We start from the raw sequence: 19,895 nt of genomic DNA, 5'->3' as shown, positions 1-19,895 counted from the left end.
GTAACCTGTTTGGTGTCTCTATGAGTGTTCGTTCATTGTTGTGTGTTATTTCTTCCTGTTAGCGTTAGTTAGTTTGTGACGTCACTATGGGTATAAAAACGATCTTCCCTTCTCCTTGTCAGTCTACTACGATATTCATAATCTTCTTCTTCTTCCTTATTGCCCACAATCAATTGGTTGATTATTATGGCAAATATGAAACTGCTTTCTAATCTCTCTGTATTCCTTGTCTATAATCGTTAGTCTAAAATCAATTTCCAGAGACATTCAGGGGTCGTCAACGTTGGTCAGTGATGGTTTGTGTAAGGTCTAAGTATTTGCATAGCAACTTGCCACAAAAGCATCAATTGTAGTGGCTTCGGTCACTTTAGCGTCAAGGCGTCAAGCTGGTTCCAGTCTCTGACCGTACGCGGCAAGAAGGAAAAACCACGGTATTGTGTTCTGTGTGTTATGAGGCTGTATTGGTTGTTACCTCTTCTCTGTCTCAAAGGTGCTGGTATTAGTTTTTTCTTGATGACTGGGCATTCAGCGAGGTGGTGCTTGATCTTAAATAGCATTGTTAATCTTGCTGATTTTCTGCAGTGTTCTAATTTCGGCCACTGTAGTTTTTCTAGCATGTCTGATACACTTGAGATGTTGTGATGTCTGTTCAGGACGTAGCGTGCAGCTCTTCTTTGCACTGATTCTATTTTTGAGACGTATTTTTGGGTGTGGGGATCCCAAACAGTGGAAGCATATTCCAGAACAGGTCTTACAAATGTTTTGTATGCCTTTTCCTTGATTTTCGAAGAGCTAATTTTTAGGTTATGCCTTAAAAATCCCAGTGTTTTGTTTGCCTTACTTGTGATCTTGTTAATATGCTCATCTCATGTTAGGTCTTTTTTCATGCTAACACCAAGATATTTTGCAACATTCACTGGCTCCAATGTATGTCCATGTAAGTGGTATTCAGTTATCGTGGGTGTTTTTGATCTTGTTATGGATATTGATTCGCACTTCGCTGGGTGGAACTTCATATCCCAGCTTTCTTCCCATATTTCTAGTTGACGCAGATCCGCTTGCAGTTTGTCACTGTCAGTGCTGTAGTCTGCAGTATCGTCTGCAAAGAGTCTGGCTGTTGTGGTTAGATTAAGTGGCAGGTCATTAATGTATGCCAAGAATAGACAGGGTCATAAGACAGATCCCTGAGGGACACCCGATCTAACAGGTACTTCAGTCGAGCGACATCCATTAACAATAACAGCTTGCTGGCGGTCATGTAGGAAGTTATTAATCCATGTTTGTTGAGTGAATTGTTGATTGATAATTAGTCAAGTCCAAGTGTTGACTTTGTTTTTTATTACCGGACGAACTCCCGGGAGTATTCGCGTGATGCCTAGATGCATGAATTAGAAATATGATGCATGGCCCATTTATACTCTACGTAAATGGAGAATGCCCACTTCGGTGGAGACTTTTTCTTCATTTTTTCCTATATCTTACTTATCGTGAACCAGATGTAGAAATCGGTTCACGACACCATGTTAATTCATAAAGTTGCCTGCTCGGCATCCTTTTTTGTTGCAGCACTTAAAAAATATATGTCACTGTATTATGCTAGGTGCCTTCTGTCACTAGTTTTATGACATTAAGATAGAAAGATATTTCCAACGACAATCGGACTAATAATAATATTACAAAAGGTCCCCACAAAAGTATAGCTTTAAATTACTCAACAAGTCTGCTGATTAAATTTAATTATAACTTTATTTATCAAGAATGAAGTCATTGGCAATATACACATATGCGCACTTACATGCACATACATACTTGCACACACCCCTCCCCCGGCTTTCTCTGTGTTTATGTGTGTTTGTGTGAAGTAAAGTAGTCCTTAAGAGCCATAAGGCCTATGGTGCCAGAATTTATCCAGGTTTCTATAGTGATATACACAATAGCAATTGCTTGCAGTCCTTTGTAGAGGATGCTAATCTATCACAAAGTACTTTTCAGATCTAACAGACCCAACCAGCAATCCAATGACTGCTGAGTGGACAGGGGACTCAGGAACAAACAACTCAACCTCACCTAGGATTGATTACACCCCATTGGCATGTGAAGAGAGTGCTCTACCAACTGAGCGTCCGGGACTCTCCTCATTTTGTGAGTGTGTGTGTGTGTGTGTGTGTGTGTGTGTGTGTGTGTGTGTGTGTGCATACTTAGTCATTTGTGCAAAATTTTAATCAGGTACAATTTTTAATAGCTGCTCAGTTCAAGCTCCCATGATTTCTCCAAGAAAACTGAACCTATTGCTTTAACACAAGTACACCATTCTGAAAGAACTTTGTCTTCACGTTTCACAATGTGAGTCCAAAGGGATGAGATTCTTCTGTAATATTGAAAGAAAACACAGAGTACCAAGGTATATAACACTTCATAGTCAAGTCCAGGCATGAGAAAAGAAGTATGTTGATTGACATCAAATAATAATAATAATAATAATAATACACATTTATATAGCGCTCATTCTCGTGTAAAACACAAGCTCTGGGCACTTTACAATATAAATATCAATTTTAAGTGAAAAAAAAAAAAAAATTCATAGCCAAATCAAGGATTCATAGAGTCAATAAAATCAAAGAGCAATATAGATGGTAGTGTAACATCAAAAGCTCCAAAGATTGAGCTACAAGGCCTAACATATCATGGGTATGTTTTTTTTTAGTGGGTGGAGCCTAGACTTACTTTGCTGATGATCGACTGCTTGACAATCAAAATTGTCCTTTTTCAGCAGCCAATTGGAAGGGGATGATTGTATGAAGCTGATTGGACGCGACATGGCGAAAAAGCAGTATAAGAGACATAGGATGAGACTGTTGGAGAGAGTGAGGGTGGAGCAAGTGTGAAATGAATTGATTGTAATTTGGTTGTAAGATGTCAAAGAAGACTCTCATTGAATAAAAAGGCTACTGTGTGGCAATTTTTTCTCAATGGATAAGAACACCTACAAACGATTGACTTGATGCTAATTCAGTTCTGAGGTCATCACTGGAAACAATATTGCACCATCCCAGTATGTATCCATTGATGAAGCCAGTGATTTTTGCTGCAGGAGAATATGGATAAGCCTAATCCAGATGTGGAAGCTGATGATGATCTTGGCATGGATCACCTTCCTGTCACCTATATTCTGTTGTTCAGGACAGTCTGCACTTCTCATTCTGTGCAATGGAGAGGTCACTACCACCATCTCCAAATTGGAAGCCCTTCTTGAGACTCATCATCAAGACCTTAAAAGTCCAGCCGAAGAATTCGGACTTCTTCACAAAGAAGTGAGAGGCGGGGTACATCATGCCTTTTTTATTTAGGCCCTTTTCAGGGCCACCCTCAGTTTTCTCAATTGACTTGCCTTGTTTACTCGCCCTCTAACTGTTGTTTTACTTGGGTTGATTGCTTGACTCATCACATACTACCATGAGTTTGCATGGTTCATATTAAGGTTCCAGTCCAGGTCTCAGCACTCAGACAATATGCCTAGGAAAGGCACTCCGAGTGATTTTTCTTTGTCCTATCCGATTCCTACATTATAATAGGAGGTTCCCCCTATTGTAAAACGGTGTTGTCTTTGAAAAATAATGCTGTAAAGCACCTATCTGGCTGAATGTCTTGTCCTATGTGTTGTCTGTATGTTGTCCACCAGAAGAAAATAAATATTATAAAGCGCTTAGGTACCCTGGAAAGGCACTGTCTACAAATCCCTATTTACGTAGATAATACTAATGCTGTGTCACCACGTGTATGGTGTAGTACTAGCGTTCATCATTTGTATGCAGTACATCCCTATTACAAGGCTTTGGACATTGACCTTTTATTGCAGACAGTACCCTTAACCTTATTTTATTTTACACCTCTCATCCCTATGAGGCTAGTTATCAACGTCATGAATATACAAAGTCATTTTCATGAACTTCACTTACATTTTTTTTCTTGGTCCGTCCCCTTGACATCAATTTATCCGGAGTCAACTGTATTTATTACAAATGATCATTAATAAAGCATAGCAGCCAACATAAATTCGGGACTGTCCTAAAGAGAAAAAAATTGGACTTCATATTATGTATGGAAATGACACTTGCGTGTCCCAGGATTATGCTTTTTTTTTTTACTATCAAATTAAAACAGGGAACTGGAACAGCTCTAAATCTATATTATTATTATAATATTATAATGGTCCAAGCATACTGGGTTTTTTTTAATCATGACAGTGATGTGCGTTAGGGTGTCCTATTTTAGCTCTTTGAAAAGTTGGCAGCAGCTTCTTATGGTTCACACTATTATGTTATGACGATCGACCCAATCAGCGAAGTCCGGTCCGCATTCGTGCACCGTCGCGAACCCGCCCGGTAGCATCGTCACAACACACCTTTCGACTAGATGCTCTGCCGTTTCGGGTTCTTGCCCACAGCGTGGACATAAAGGACAGGAAGTTAGACCCCACTGATGTAACGCACCGGCCGTTAGGCAGCTCCTCGACCGAAGCCGATTCGCAGCTACCCAGTGTCTCCTCTTACTGGTATCAAAGCCTGGCAACTTCTCACCAAGCTTAGAGGAGTGTAGGTCCCCGCCCCCACGAGGGATTGAATTCGTCCAAACCGACTTCCATCTCGTATGTGCAGCTCTGTCCGTAGTCAGGGATTCTGCGTACAAGGGTTGCCGGGACTTATTTCGGCTCGAAACGGGGGCACCGTTCATTATGCGCATGAGAGGGGTATCCCCATTCCCTCTCTCTTTGATCTTACTCAGCCAGTTTCCCGTAATGGTCTCCCTCCGGACATCGGGGGGCTGGATCGCTGCCATTACCGGGCCCCATTCTCTAGGGGTTGTTGCTAGCGTTCCCGACACTATGTGCATCGACTTGCGAAGTTTTACATCCACCTTCTCAACGTTTCTGCTTCTACCCCACACTGGAGCGCAATACTCCGCGGTGGAATAGCATAGTGCCAGGGCGGATGTTCTCAGGAGCGCTTGGCTAGCGCCCCAAGTCGATCCCGCCAGCTTCCTCAGAAGACTATTTCGCTTCTCTATCTTCCGGGCAACCCCTTCGAGATGAACCCGATAGGTAAGATTGCGATCCAGCGTCACCCCTAGGTATTTTGGACGCGGCTCATATGGGAGTGGCTGGTCCCCGACTAGGACATTCAGTTTACGGGTGTGCCAGCCACTGCATAGGTGAAATGCAGTGGCCACGGTTTTTGAAGTGTTCATCTTCAGGTACCACTTGTCGAAGTAGGATTTGAGTCTGGTGACGTACTCGCTGAGTACGCTCTCGAGACGGGTCCACACTTTACTCTGAGTAACGAGTGCCCAGTCGTCTGCGTATCCCAGCCTCAGGGAGGAAGTGTTCGGCATGTCGCCAATGTAAACGTTAAACAACATTGGCGCAAGTACCGACCCCTGAGGGACCCCATTCTTCAATTTCCTAACTTTGCTCGTGGCGTCTCCCAGCGCGACGTGGAATTGCCTTTCCCCTAAGATCGAAGAGAACAGCTTCAAGGTCTTTTTGCACCTTATGATTTTTGCAAGTTTGAGCATTAACCCATCGCACCAGACCGTATCGTACGCCGCTGATAGGTCTATAAACACAGCACCTGTTTGCTATTTTCTCTCGAACCCGTGCTCAATATGCTCTGTAAGGGCAATGACCTGCTCCGTGGTGCACCTCCCTTCCCTGAAGCCTGCCTGCTCGGGTGGCAGGGCAGCGTCTAGGACCGGCCCCCATCGGTTTAATAGAACACGCTCCAACAATTTGTAAAGACAGCTCAGCAGCGATATGGGTCTGTAACTGTCTGCCTCCTTCGCCGGCTTCCCTGGCTTCAGGATGGCAACTATCTTCGCATGCTTCCACACTTGTGGAAGCTTTCCGTTTGCAAGGATGTCAGACATTGCCTCTGCTAGCCAGGCCCGTGCCCTGGGGCCCAGATGCGTCACCATATCGGGATATACACCATCTATCCCTGCTGCTTTGCTGTTCTTCACTTCGCTAATGGCTGCACCCACTTCTCGGGGACTGAACAGGGCCGTCCAGTCCGACTCCTCCGCAGGTAGCGAGTCCAAAATCGTACGGTACGCCTTGCGGACACCGCGCTCAAAAGCCTGATTAGGGACCCGCTTGCTACGGTTCTTAATATTCTTGGCAATTGTGTCTGCCTCGCATTCCGGTGCAGCCTTCGCGAAATTCCGATCTGGGTCCAATTTCTTTATCAAACGCCAAGCGTGGCGGCTGGAGTGTGTAAAGTCGAGACTTTCCACGGTCTCCTGCCACCGTTGCTTCCTTCCCTCTGCCAGAGACTGGAGTAGTCTATCGGCTGTGTCCTGGGACTGGGTCTGCTGGTACTCTCGGTACAGCTCTTCCGACTCTGCTGTCCAGCAAGGGGTGTAGAATTTCCGTTTGCCCCGTGGAATAGAGCGTTGAGCGCTTTTAACCAGTAGCCTACTAAATCTAGTTATATTCTTGGACTTGGGAGGAATGGCAGGGCAGACCTGCTCGATATAGGAACTGAATTCCTCCCAGTCAGCCTTCCTGAAATTCCATCTGCAAAGTGGGAGAGACTGCACCCTCGGTATTGTCACCCCAGCTGTGACAAGAACCGGCCTGTGCTGGCTATGCGGAAAGTCCCCGAGGACTGTCCGCTTCACCTGCAACAGTTCACCGTTCGCGCCTTTCGTTACGAGGGTGAGGTCTGGAGTATACTCCTTCTTATGGCGGGTACCCCGGAAGGTACCCTTGGCTGTAGGATCGTACACTAGGTGTAGATCATTACAGTCCATCCATGAGCGGAGTTGTCTTCCTGCCTCGTTGCAGTCTCGGTAGCCCCATTCGTGATGGTGGCTATTAAAGTCTCCCAGACAGATGGAAGGATGGCTGACCACCGGTACCGGTGGTGTAGTCCAAGTCGCTTTAGGTGGTTTGTAAATATTATGCAAACACAGTCCACCTACTTCCACGGAAATTCGGTTCACCCCATTGCCGTCCGTTACGCTCTCAATGACCCTTACCTTCGATGGCTCTTTAGCGTAAACGCTAACCCCTCCTTTGAGCCTCGAAGTGTCCTCGCGTTGGACCACCGTATAGCCTGAGATCTGGAATCGGGAAGATTGCGCGCCTGAATAAAGGTGGGTCTCCTGTAAAAGGAGGATATCAACGCAATGAACGGCCAATAGCTTTGATAAAAGCTCATTTTTTGCCATACTCTGGCTCTCGACGTTCAGGGACAATATACGCGTCAGTTCGCCATCCCCGCCGTCGCATTTTCCGATCGGCAGGCCGCGAATCGATTGATGCATGGGACGTTTGCTTTTTTCTCGGACGTGCCGACGATCCGGGCGGCACGAACGCGGTATTATTTGGCTAGGCGGCAGACCGCTTCGCCATTGACGGGACTGATTGGGACTCGACATAAGGACAATAGTGTGGCGCCCGGGATAGGGCTGCTATTCGGGCACCGGGTTTGGATCAAATTTAGTCACACACCGGGGCGAGCAGCTCATGTGGCTCGTTGGCTCGATACCCGGGATGGTCTCGTGACGGTCGACCGGGATTTACACCTTTGCCCTCCCGTGTGCCTCAAGCCCCCTCACCAACTGCAAGGTAAAGATCCACGAGGGGGGAAAAGTTGGCCGCTATGATATCGTTATAGTTATAATAACATCTTTTCTTCTATTTCATAATTTCAGATTAACTTTATGCACAAGACGATTCTATCACATTAAAGAATGTTGACGGCCATAGTATTGATTCAAAATCTAAAATGGATGGTTCCGACTACATTTATGCTTGGTGTAGCACCTGCCTACTTCACTCTGTGGTCAGTGTGGAGATTTCTGTCTGCTCCATTTCCATCTTGGGTCTATGTCATGGGAGATGATTTCTTGTTTTCTACTTATCATCGACAACTTTTATTCTATTTTGAACTCCTCTCAGGTGTAGAGGTAAGTGAATACATTACTGCATCAGTCTGCAATTTTTATGCAAAGTTTGATTCAAAGAACCATAACATTTTTTTCTCTCATGACCTTTGTTTTATTTTCTATTTCACAAGTTTGATCAAGTCCTGGCAGAAAATAATCTTTTCTATGTGTTTAATCTAAAGGAATGCAAATAATTGTTTCTTCTGTCCTTTTCACTCTAAGACTACAGGAAAAAAAGATTCAATAAATGTAGAGTAAAATGGACAATAACTAATGCTTACTACCTTTGGGTAGGACTCTTGAGCTGCCCTAGAGTACTTTTTGCCAGATCTCAATTTGACCCAACTATCTACCTATTTACTGAAATAGAATGGGACGGGGTAGAATAATAATGCCATCAATTTTCATTTATTTACATGCCTATGAGAGATAAATATGGATGTTTGAAAAATGTGAGTACCCTGGAAGTGGTTAATTTTTCTTGTTCTTTTTTTCTTTGACTTTAAATTAATATAAGAGAGGTAATGGTTGTCTTAGTGTGAGCATTGGTAAACTGTTGAATTATACTTTTCGTTCAGGTCATATTCTATGGCGAACTTGATGCTATTGAGAGTGTTAAAGGTGGTGAAAACTGCATCTACATGTCCAACCACCAGTCGACAGGTGAGTTGAATATGGCTCTAAAAACAAAGACATTGTTATCAATAGAGAATAGGTTATCACTTCTATTACAAATTTTTCTGGATTTCTAACTTAAAGAGCCATTAATTTCTTTCATAAAGTTGAGCTTTTATAAACTATCACTGTCTGATTTATATAAGTCAACTTTATATCTCTGCAGAATTTCTCTTTTGGATTTCCTCAAAATTTCATGTTGAATTTGAGTTGTCAAACATATATCTCTCCAAATTATCCAGTCTAGTGTCTATGTATCTCATGTATCTGTGGGAAAATGAATTATGTCTTGTATCATAATCTGACAGCTCATATAGTTACTGCTCTATTGAGTGATTTGTGAAGACGCTTACATTTTTATGAAATTTGCCTAGGCAGAATAGTGTCGTTGAAGAAAGGAAATAGAGTGACAAAATATGAGTGATTTCCTTCTTTCCTGTAATTTTCAATGGCCAGGTTTATGATACGTGTTCAGTGAGAATGGCAGAAGATGTATCATAATGATTCTATCTGTTTATTTTTTTCCCCCAGTGGATTGGGTTTTAGCAAGCAGCTTATCAATGAGGCGTGGATCTTTAGGAAGAACACGCTATATTCTCAAAGATGGTTTACGTTATCTGCCTTGGTATGGATTTTATCTTGGCATGGTAAGATCTCATGAGTTTTGTTTTCTCTTCTTTTTATTTTTAACATACATTTACCTTAAAGGAATTATTTATAATGATTTGTAGAATCATATTTGTTTATATTAGTTGCCCAACTCTTACTACTTATAGCTATGTATTAATGAGTTTTGATGAGGATTTGTTATTGGCAGTTTTGGATATTGTAAGAAAGCTAGTGTAAAATAAGGCACAACGAAAATTAAATTTGGCTGCTAGGCTTTCTTGGATAATAAATATAGCTTTGTGCTGTGCTGTGAGCATGATGAAACAGTGGAACATACGGTAATTGAGGTGCATATTTTTATATTGTATTTGTACATTAAATTTTTTTTTAAAAGATATATTTTTCTCTTCTATTTAAGAATTGAGAGCATCGTAGAAAATATGTTGTCATCATGAGCCATAAATCCTTTAAAGCTAGATGTATCTTGTTTTCTTTATTAGTACTTTCTAGCCTTTTGATATAATCTTAATTCATCGCAAAGTTCTCTATGCTGGATCTAATAGTACTAGACTTAAGCAACTCAATCACTGCTGTGTGGACAGAGAGATCAGAAAAAAAAACCCCAACAAACTTGACTGCACATAAGACAAGTGTGTGTTCTATTGCTCATGAGATTAATTCTCTACCAAGTGATTTATGGGACCTTTACAAGATAATAAGGCACCCTGAAAAGACCACAAAAGTAGAATCTATTGCCTCGTTTCAATGGATCTTATTTCCTTTTAACAGAAATTATCTCCATTGTAATTTATAAAAGGAAAAGAACATTGTAAATTATTATTATTATTATTATTATTATTATTATTATTATTATTATTATTATTATTATTATTATTATTATTATTATTATTATTATTATTATTATTATTATTATTGTTAGTATTATTATTATTATTATTATTATTATTATTATTATTGGTGCTGTTGTTATTTTCAGTGTCTACATTGACTGACAATAGATAACAACTTGTGTCTGTAATATTTATAGCCTTTAGTTTTATATCATTATACAATGCATTTTTTAAAAATCCTGAACTTTCAATTTTTTTCCCAGCATGGCTCTATATTTGTCAAACGAGCGAAAAAGTTTAACAGAGACAAGGCTCATAGTGAGCTTGGAAAGAGTGCAAAAAACAAAAAACCTGTGAGTACATTTTTAATTCTTTCTTCTCTGTTGTAGTTTTTTTCAAGGTTTATTATTATACATTGAATTTCTTTTAAAGATCCACTTGATATAATCAAACTGAATGTGACAATGTTAAAAATTTAGTACCCGTTTAATTGAACATTTTTTCAAAAGAAAAATTAAAGGGTAGCCCTATTCGTCCTTAAGGTCGAATAGCATCAACCGCCATTGCCGTCCGTAAGGACAAATAGTGTTGCTTGCACTATTCGTACTTCACACTACAGCTGGGCACTATTCCGTTTCTGTTTGTACTGAGATAGATTCGATTCTACGTAATTACATGATATATCCGTATCGTCTTAAATTTTTTGTTAGTGAGTCAAATAATCAGTTGAGTGTATGTGTGTAGGTGTGTGTGTGCGTGTATGTGTTAGTTGTGTGTGTGTGTGGGGGGGGGGGGGGGTGTTTTTTTTGTTTTCTGTTTTTTTTTTTTGGGGGGGGGGGGGTTGTTTTTGTTTTTTTTTTGGTTTTCTTCTGGGATTTTTTTCCAGAATGGTGATCGTTTCCTTATTAGGAACTATTATCGTGTTCTCCTTTTGGCAAGTATCCTATTCAAATGCCTGCTCGAAAGTTTGGGTTGGTTGGGCACAGAGGAAGATTCGTGAGGTATTCTTTTCTTTTTATTTTTGGTGGTGGGAGGTAATTTTTTTTTCTTCTTCTTCTTTAAAAAAAATTATTTTTTTTTGTGTGTGTGTGGGGGGGGGGGGGGGAGTTGCCTTTATTACATGTTTTCTATCTATGATAGTGGTTTAACACTCAATAACTATTTGTTTTAAATGACTAGTATTAAAATTATCAAAAATATTATATTAGTCATAGTAATATAAGCAGCCCAATAACATCAACGTATCTCTTAAGAAGCAGTTTTTTAAAAATATTATAATCTTGATAATTCAGTGAGGGCTATCAATATTGGCTTGAATTTAGCCAACATTTTTCATTTATTTAAACAATGTCGATACATGTCCTTTAACTTCAGAAAATTTTTTATAAGTTGTACCGTCTTGAGTAGACGAGCTGTATAACAGAATTGTAGATTTAATTCATGGAGAATTCAATGAGTTAGTGGCAGTGAACGAGGTAATGGTATAGACGGTATGGAATTTAGCAGCTTTACAACACGCAAATTAATTCCAAAGCCGAAAGCACAACGTTGCATGTAATCTAATCTATATTTATGATGTCAAATATATTAAAGATTAATAAAGGACACTAATACCAAGTCCTCAATATTTTCAGTACTTCATTCGTTAGCTAATACTATTAAGTATTTGGTATACACTTTTGCCCTGACGAGAAGTTAGAATGTCAACGGGCTGGGCTTTGAAATGTCTACGGGTTGAAACTGGATGAAATAGGATGATACAGAACATAAAAGCCCAGTTCGGCCTAAGAACAATAATTTGCCTATGTTCTTAAACTCAGAACAATGGGTTATGTTATCAGGGGTGTTGGGATTGTTATTTTGATCTGGGTAGGGGTCTATAGATAACAACACCAATATTAGAAACGTCTCTAACGTCTGATAAAGCTAAGATTACTGGCCAAAAATATATTTCTAACTTTAGTTGAAATTTGAAAAATAAAAACACGGAAATATATACATAATAAGCTTTATATATTTTAAACAATTGTTACAAGAAAAAATACACGATTTTTCTCAATAATTCTGTATTCAAACAACTTTGTATGCAAATATTGTATTCCAGATGTGTAATTTGGCTTATCACCACTCAATGTGGTAACTCAATAGATATTACTAATACTAACTTGTGTCTATGTACGCAGTGATACAGACCTGCCAAGCATTCGACTTATTGTATTATAGTGGGATGGCAGAATACCATTTCGAAAGGGATTTGTGCTGCGTTGTAGGTTAACAAATCATCCCCATCGACGTGTAGAAATACGCAGGTCTGACATCCGAACCCACTTTTCAGCCTAGTTTAACATTGTTGTATAATGGACAGTATTTTGCGTCTTTTTTTTTAGATTTCCATTACAACAATGAGCCAATAAGGAAATGGGTTATCAGACCTGAAAATAAGTGCACGTCGATCCACATCAATTTAAAAACCATCACCATCACAGACAATAATCACTACCACAAGCACTTTTACAACAGCCTCATTACCATCAGAATCGATACCACCATCATTTGCACAATATCATACGTATCAGCACCCCCATCCACATCACTACCACAGCATTATACCTACCATTACCATGGTCATATCAACTATTGCCACCACTAGCAAAAGCATAACTATCATGTCAGCCACCACCACTCCAGAAAACAATCATTTTAAATACCAATATCACAGGCGTACACTATAGCGTCACCATTGCCTTCAATGTTATCACTTCAGCTTCTTGATCATTGACACCACCACTACAAGTAAATTATGGTCGTTATCGTCCCCACCACATTATTCTTATTATCACTATCAACATCACCAATGCATCAGCTTTGTAACTACCACCACCACCACCACCATCACCATCATCATCATTTCAATCACGACCATCACAAAAACAACAAAATTAACAGCATCATCACTGCTACCACCACCACTAGCACTACTAACTACTATCACCACAACATCGACTACCACCACCAGGGCCCAATTTTATGTAAGCAGTCTAGATTTAGTTATTTACTAGTCTAGTAAATGATTTGCTAGCCTTAAGCCGAGGCGGAACAGGTGACTAAAAAGTGGGATTTCATGAACGTTTTCTAGTCTCTTACTAGCGAGGCTCTTGCCGAGAAGTGGGCGTTGTTAGGACAGTGCCTAATTCAGCTATTTTGTGCTTGTAACATCAAGATCTCTAGTACACAATGGCAAGTAAGACACAAGCCTTGATATTTTCAACGCAAAAGATTTCCAAAGAAGAAATTAGCAACACCTCCGTTCCGTTTCATAATTGAACTTACTTTTGCCGTAATTAATGAAATCACGTGATATTGACTGTCGACTGATCAGACAACAATGATGCCCATGGTCGACTGTCAATTATAAATTTAGGCCAATGAAAGTGTCAGTGAAAATCAAACAAATTGAACTTAAAAAAAAAACAACAAAAAAAAACAACGGAAAATGTGTTCTGACGAATCACATTATTTCAGTCAGTGTCATGCCAACAGAATAATTTTTGTCTCCACTATACTTTCTAGTCGTTTGTTTTTTTTGTTTTGTTTTTTGTTTGTTTGTTTTTTTTTTTTGGTTGTTCTTTGAAGCGAACTCTTCCACTTCGAGTTTCCGTTCATTTGCAACCTGCTAACCGATTAGATTCCGGGTTTTTTCCCTATTTTTTGCTCACAAAAAAATTGTACTTTCGAATGTCTAGCATATCTTACATTTTTTAAAAAGTAGTGACAATACCAGCAGGACACCTTTTGCCTCTGTCATTCGTAACCGAAGTATTTTCCTTCCGAATCGAAGCTCTCTCTATCTAAAAATAGTTTATCGACGATATTACGTATCCTAGTAACTAGTCTCAGACTAAGCTTAAAGTCCGGCCTCAGCAATAAATGACTAAAATTTAATCAAACTTAGTCTGAAGGTGACGTGATTTTAGTCTGGGAAATATTTGGTCAGCTCACATATAATTCGATTTTTTCAAGTCCTTGGCTAAAATCAAAGACAAAGCGCTAGTCCACGTTCATAAAAACGGGCCCAGAGCGTCATTATCGCCATCATCACCATAACAAGTAACAAGGTCACCACCATCACAGAATTTTTTTAATTGCAAACTTCCGAATATTTTTTTTTTATTCGTTGAAGTTGGCAGTTCTAAAATTTACAGACGGCTTAGACTTACGTACGAATAATTTTTGCGAAGGGGAATAACGGATACTGTGACCCATTTATTATTGAAAAACTCAATGCTGCTATTTGATGTTTTTTCAATTTGTTTTTCTCCGTCCCGCCATAGGTTAAAAAAAAAAAAAAAGAAAGAAAAGAAGATATCGTATAGACCGTAGACTATACAGCTTGGGTAAGAAAGGGGGGGGGGGGGGGGGCGGTTGACAAGACTTGATAATGAGCGTGAACTAAAACATCGTTAATCATTGTCACAGTCACAGGGGAGAGCATTTAACGAACGGGGATGGGGTGCGTGGTTTCTGTAGGTGCAGAGAGAGAGAGAGAGAGAGAGAGAGAGAGAGAGAGAGAGAGAGAGAGAGAGAGAGAGAGAGGGGGGGGGGGGAGGATAAAAGATTTTAACTTTGTAATATTATTTAAATATCTATCTTTAGCAGCATTTAAAGGACAGAAAAAGTTGATAATAATAATAATAAATTAAGTGTGTGTGTATGTGTGTGTGTGTGTGTGTGGCGTGCATGCGAGTGTGTTTGTGTGTGAGTGTTTGTATATTTGTCTAATTTCAGAAATTAATTTTATCTCATTGTATTTCATGAAAAAATTATTTTATGAAGCGGCTGAATATAGATATGTGGAAGGTTAGATATTACAAGAGGTTTATAAAAATGAAACGAGTCTCATGTTGTTACATCACATTCTGTCGATTATACTTTCATAATTAATTTAGCTTTCGTATATATGAAATTAAAATTAAACCAAATTTGATCTGTATACCTGATTTCTACTCTGATCTAGGTCTCTCATAGATTTAAGATTTTAATCCAAATGAGAGCGATCCATAATCAAGTTTTAGTCCAACTGAGTCACATGATTAGGTCTGTCTAACGGTTGATCTTTTCTTAATATAAGTAAACACGCTGCTCTGTCTATGAAAGTTGTAAACATACTCATCGGTCAAACTGGAAAAGTAACATAATGTGACGTTGGATATTTCAAGAACTGTGAACGTTTTATTATCGAGGCCATTTTGAGCACATCTGCAATGTGACCAATGACTCGAGCACGTGGAAAATTAATGTAGATCGTCCCCATTGAAAAAGAAAAAGAAAGAGTACAGAGTGGGAGGACGTTGGGAGGAAGTTGGGTGGTTCAATCCTTTGGCGTGTCCAACCCTCCCCATTTAATTGTGTCTACGATGAACCCGAGACAGGTATTGCTGTCTCGAAAGGAAGTTCCCTCCACTGGGATCTAGGTTATTTTACGAGCGTTTATAGTGTCATTAGGTTACTTCACAGAGTAGGTAGGTTACCACAGAGACTGCACTCCTTGATTTCCGTGTAATTGGGTCGCGCATCCGTTAAAACATGTCACGCCGTATCGTCGTATTTGTCATAGTCTGTTTCCGTACATTGTCTGTATTAATGCATTGGTTTTAACCACTTTACTCTGCTGCGTGCTTTTGTTATCGTTTTTGTATTCTCTTCACAACACGCATGAAAGATGGAGTTTGAAGATACTGCTCAAAGTTTTCAAGAAAACATTAAAAGATATAATTCAAAGTGGTGCAGTGCTATAAATTGTACAAATTCAAAGATTCGATGTCCTAATTTGTCTTTCTTTTCGTTCCCTCTGGATGCTGAAAGGTACGTTGAGATTTTACTTAGATGTCTACCTTATATCGGTTAGAATTAATTTGTGGCCATTGGTCTCAATATCAATTTATACTGCTGTTGGTGATGACTATGACAAATTATTGTCATTGTGATGGCGAAGGCAAAGAGGAGGGGACACGAACGATGATGATAACAATGATAATCCCGATAATATTGATGGAGATGATGATGATGATGATGATGATGATGATGATGATGAAGATGGTGATGATGATGACGACGATGATGATGATGATATTTATGAATTAATAGAATTGAATGGTGATGTTATGAACCTCTGAGGAGAATTTTTAATTCAGAAAAGTGAGTGGAGCAGGCACTTATGTTGGTAACAACAAGATATGAAGTGAGTAGAAAAGTGCCAGAAGACAATAGAGAATAAAAAATTTTTTCGCGGCGGTGGTGGGGTTTGAACCTGCGACCTTATTGGTACGACAACTCCGCCTGGCAGGTGAGAGCGTGGCTCTACCGTGTGAGCTATCCACGAACACAAAATATTTGTTTCAAACCCAAAGTCATTTCTAGATCCCTCCTCACCCACTTCTTGAGATCGCCGATTCGTTCACCACCTTCGCGAAATCATTTTGACCAGCAGTTAAGCTTAATAGCCAATATTCTCATCACAAACATATAACATAGAAACGATTGAGACATTGAGTATGCTCCGGTGTATGGGGTGAATTTTTAATTCAGGAAAGTGAGTGGAGCAGGCACTTATGTTGGTAACAACAAGATATGAAGTGAGTAGAAAAGTGCCAGAAGACAATAGAGAATAAAAAAATTTTTCGCGGCGGTGGTGGGGTTTGAACCTGCGACCTTATTGGTACGACAACTCCGCCTGGCAGGTGAGAGCGTGGCTCTACCGTGTGAGCTATCCACGAACACAAAATATTCGTTTCAAACCCAAAGTCATTTCTAGATCCCTCTCTCACCCACTTCTTGAGATCGCCGATTCGTTCACCACCTTCGTGAAATAACTTTGACCAGCAGTTAAGCTTAATAGCCAATATTCTCATCACAAACATATAACATAGAAACGATTGAGACATTGAGTATGCTCCGGTGTATGGGGTGAATTTTTAATTCAGAAAAGTGAGTGGAGCAGGCACTTATGTTGGTAACAACAAGATATGAAGTGAGTAGAAAAGTGCCAGAAGACAATAGAGAATAAAAAATTTTTTCGCGGCGGTGGTGGGGTTTGAACCTGCGACCTTATTGGTACGACAACTCCGCCTGGCAGGTGAGAGCGTGGCTCTACCGTGTGAGCTATCCACGAACACAAAATATTCGTTTCAAACCCAAAGTCATTTCTAGATCCCTCTCTCACCCACTTCTTGAGATCGCCGATTCGTTCACCACATTCGCGAAATAATTTTGACCAGCAGTTAAGCTTAATAGCCAATATTCTCATCACAAACATATAACATAGAAACGATTGAGACATTGAGTATGCTCCGGTGTATGGGGTGAATTTTTAATTCAGAAAAGTGAGTGGAGCAGGCACTTATGTTGGTAACAACAAGATATGAAGTGAGTAGAAAAGTGCCAGAAGACAATAGAGAATAAAAAAATTTTTCGCGGCGGTGGTGGGGTTTGAACCTGCGACCTTATTGGTACGACAACTCCGCCTGGCAGGTGAGAGCGTGGCTCTACCGTGTGAGCTATCCACGAACACAAAATATCCGTTTCAAACCCAAAGTCATTTCTAGATCCCTCTCTCACCCACTTCTTGAGATCGCCGATTCGTTCACCACCTTCGCGAAATAATTTTGACCAGCAGTTAAGCTTAATAGCCAATATTCTCATCACAAACATATAACATAGAAACGATTGAGACATTGAGTATGCTCCGGTGTATGGGGTGAATTTTTAATTCAGAAAAGTGAGTGGAGCAGGCACTCCTCTGAGGAAGAATTTTGAAAAGAAAGAATTGCTTTCTTATACACTGGGATGCATAGATTGAGTGGTTAAAGCAGTAGATCCCAGGCTTGGATGTACAGGGTTTGATTAACACAGTTTTATCCATGCGCTTCACGCGACTCAAGTGTTAATGGGTACCGGCCAAGCTAGTAAAGTAATCTGCAATTGACTAGTGGCCGGTCCAGAGGTTAACACATAATTTACCAGTCAGCTTCACGTTATAGAAACCGGGCTAAGCTCCGGCTAAGGACCTACTTAATTGCTTCTCAGACATTTGACATGTTTTTCTTTAACCTAGGTCCCGACGGTGGGTGATCAATTCACGTAGAGCTGATTTAGAGAAGAAATCTTATGAAAAACTGCACAGGGGCAATGTCATCTGCGAAATACATTTTGAACCAAGCTGTTTCAAAGAAACAAAAGGAAAGAGGAAATTATTGAAAAAAGATGCTGTCCCATCGGTATTTAGTGTTCCAAATCCTCCACCTAAACAAACACCCTCTCGGCCACCACCTAAAGATCGCACTGCGTTCACACTGTCACCAGCAACTACGTCTCGTGCAGAAATCGATACTCAAGTGAATGATGTCGAGAAAGAAATAAGTGAGCCAATGGATGGTCATGTTATTCAGCAAGAGAACAGCTTACTGAAACGAAAGTTATCTTCTGAGAGGACTAAAAGTTGCAGGCTTAAGAAAAAGCTTAAGACAGTGACATCCACCACAGTCTGCGCATCCACTGGACAGAGGAACTCCGTCGATGAGCCACGAATTGATATGAAATGCATTCAGTCAATGCTAAAAGATCACCTTCCTCCAGAAGTGCTTGAATTAGTAATGACGCAAATAAGAACAACACAGGCAAACAGGCATGGAAGAAGGTGGACACCTAGTGAAAAGGCTTTTGCTTTGGCACTCTACAACACAAGCCAAAAGGCATATTCCATGGTAAAAAGGAAACTCTGCCTTCCTTCATCAACTACTCTAACTAGGGCAATGAGGAATATTAATTTAAGGCCAGGTATGTGCGATCAGATGCTCCAAATCTTTAAGATAAAAGTTGCTGGGATGTCCGATTTAGAAAAGATTTGCGCTGTCGCAATAGATGAGATGTCACTGAGGAAATCCCTGAGCTATGATTCCCTGAATGATGAATTTGAAGGACTTGAGGATTTTGGTTCGATTGGAAGAACTCAACAATGCGCCACCGAAGCTCTGGTTGTGATGGTAAAGGGACTTGCATTCACATGGAAGCAACCACTCGCATACTATCTGTCTAATGGACCAACAAAAACTCATGTCCTTCAAACAATTTTGAAAGACATCATCATCAGGATTAGAGATTTAGGTTTGATTCCCAAAGTGTTGATCTGGGACCAAGGCACCAACAATCAAGCGGTTGTTACAAAATTAGGTGTAAATAGGGACAGGCCATATTTCCTCATCAATGATGAAAAGTTATTTGTTATGTTTGACCCCCCACATTTGATGAAAAGTATTAGAAATAATCTAAAAAAGAGTGGATTTGCAATGGACGGCAAAATTATTTCATGGAATCATATCCAGATGTTCTTCGAGAAAGATTTAAGATTCCCAATACGAATGGCCCCAAAGTTAACAAAAAGGCACATTACTATGCCACCATTTGCAAATCTAAGCGTTAAACTTGCAGTGCAAGTCCTCAGTCACTCTGTTGCTGCAGGGATAACCACCATGGTCCACTACGGCGATCTCCCACCAGAAGCGATGGCAACTGCACAGTTTGTAGAAGAATGCAACAAGCTTTTTGACTGCTTCAACAGTTCGTCTCGCAACGGCAAAACTCCCATGTCCCATGCAATCTCATCTTCAACCGAGCACGTGTCGTTTCTGAGAGACAAACTGATGTGGTTTGACAACATTAAACCTCTCAATAAGAGTGGAAGACTGCCATGCATAGAGGGATGGAAGTTGACAATTGCTTGCCTCCTGGATCTATGGGATGACCTTTCAAACAACTGCA

General features: G+C 40.2%; 1 protein-coding gene across 2 annotated transcripts in view; it reads left to right on the top strand.

Annotated features, from left to right (window-relative positions):
• The window catches only part of LOC144962556 (1-acyl-sn-glycerol-3-phosphate acyltransferase epsilon-like), a 34,168-nt gene that overhangs the window by 440 nt on the left and 13,833 nt on the right, over nt 1–19,895 (top strand). Inside the window, exons 2-6 of one of the 2 annotated variants that reach the window (XM_078895592.1) lie at nt 1,993–2,142; nt 7,714–7,968; nt 8,526–8,610; nt 9,154–9,269; nt 10,346–10,435. In XM_078895592.1, coding sequence (XP_078751718.1) covers nt 7,753–7,968; nt 8,526–8,610; nt 9,154–9,269; nt 10,346–10,435 — 507 coding nt within the window. In that variant the 5' untranslated portion in view covers nt 1,993–2,142; nt 7,714–7,752. The remainder of the gene's footprint in view (nt 1–1,992; nt 2,143–7,713; nt 7,969–8,525; nt 8,611–9,153; nt 9,270–10,345; nt 10,436–19,895) is intronic. The other variant, XM_078895591.1, reaches the window with a different exon arrangement.

The sequence above is a fragment of the Berghia stephanieae genome, chromosome 1 (genome assembly GCF_034508935.2).
Source record: "Berghia stephanieae isolate SIO BIC M18660-M18661 chromosome 1, UCSD_Bste_1.3, whole genome shotgun sequence".
NCBI classification, from domain to species: Eukaryota; Metazoa; Mollusca; class Gastropoda; order Nudibranchia; family Aeolidiidae; genus Berghia; species Berghia stephanieae.
Note: the sequence above shows the minus strand (reverse complement) of the source record. Positions and strands in the feature narration are given on the sequence as shown.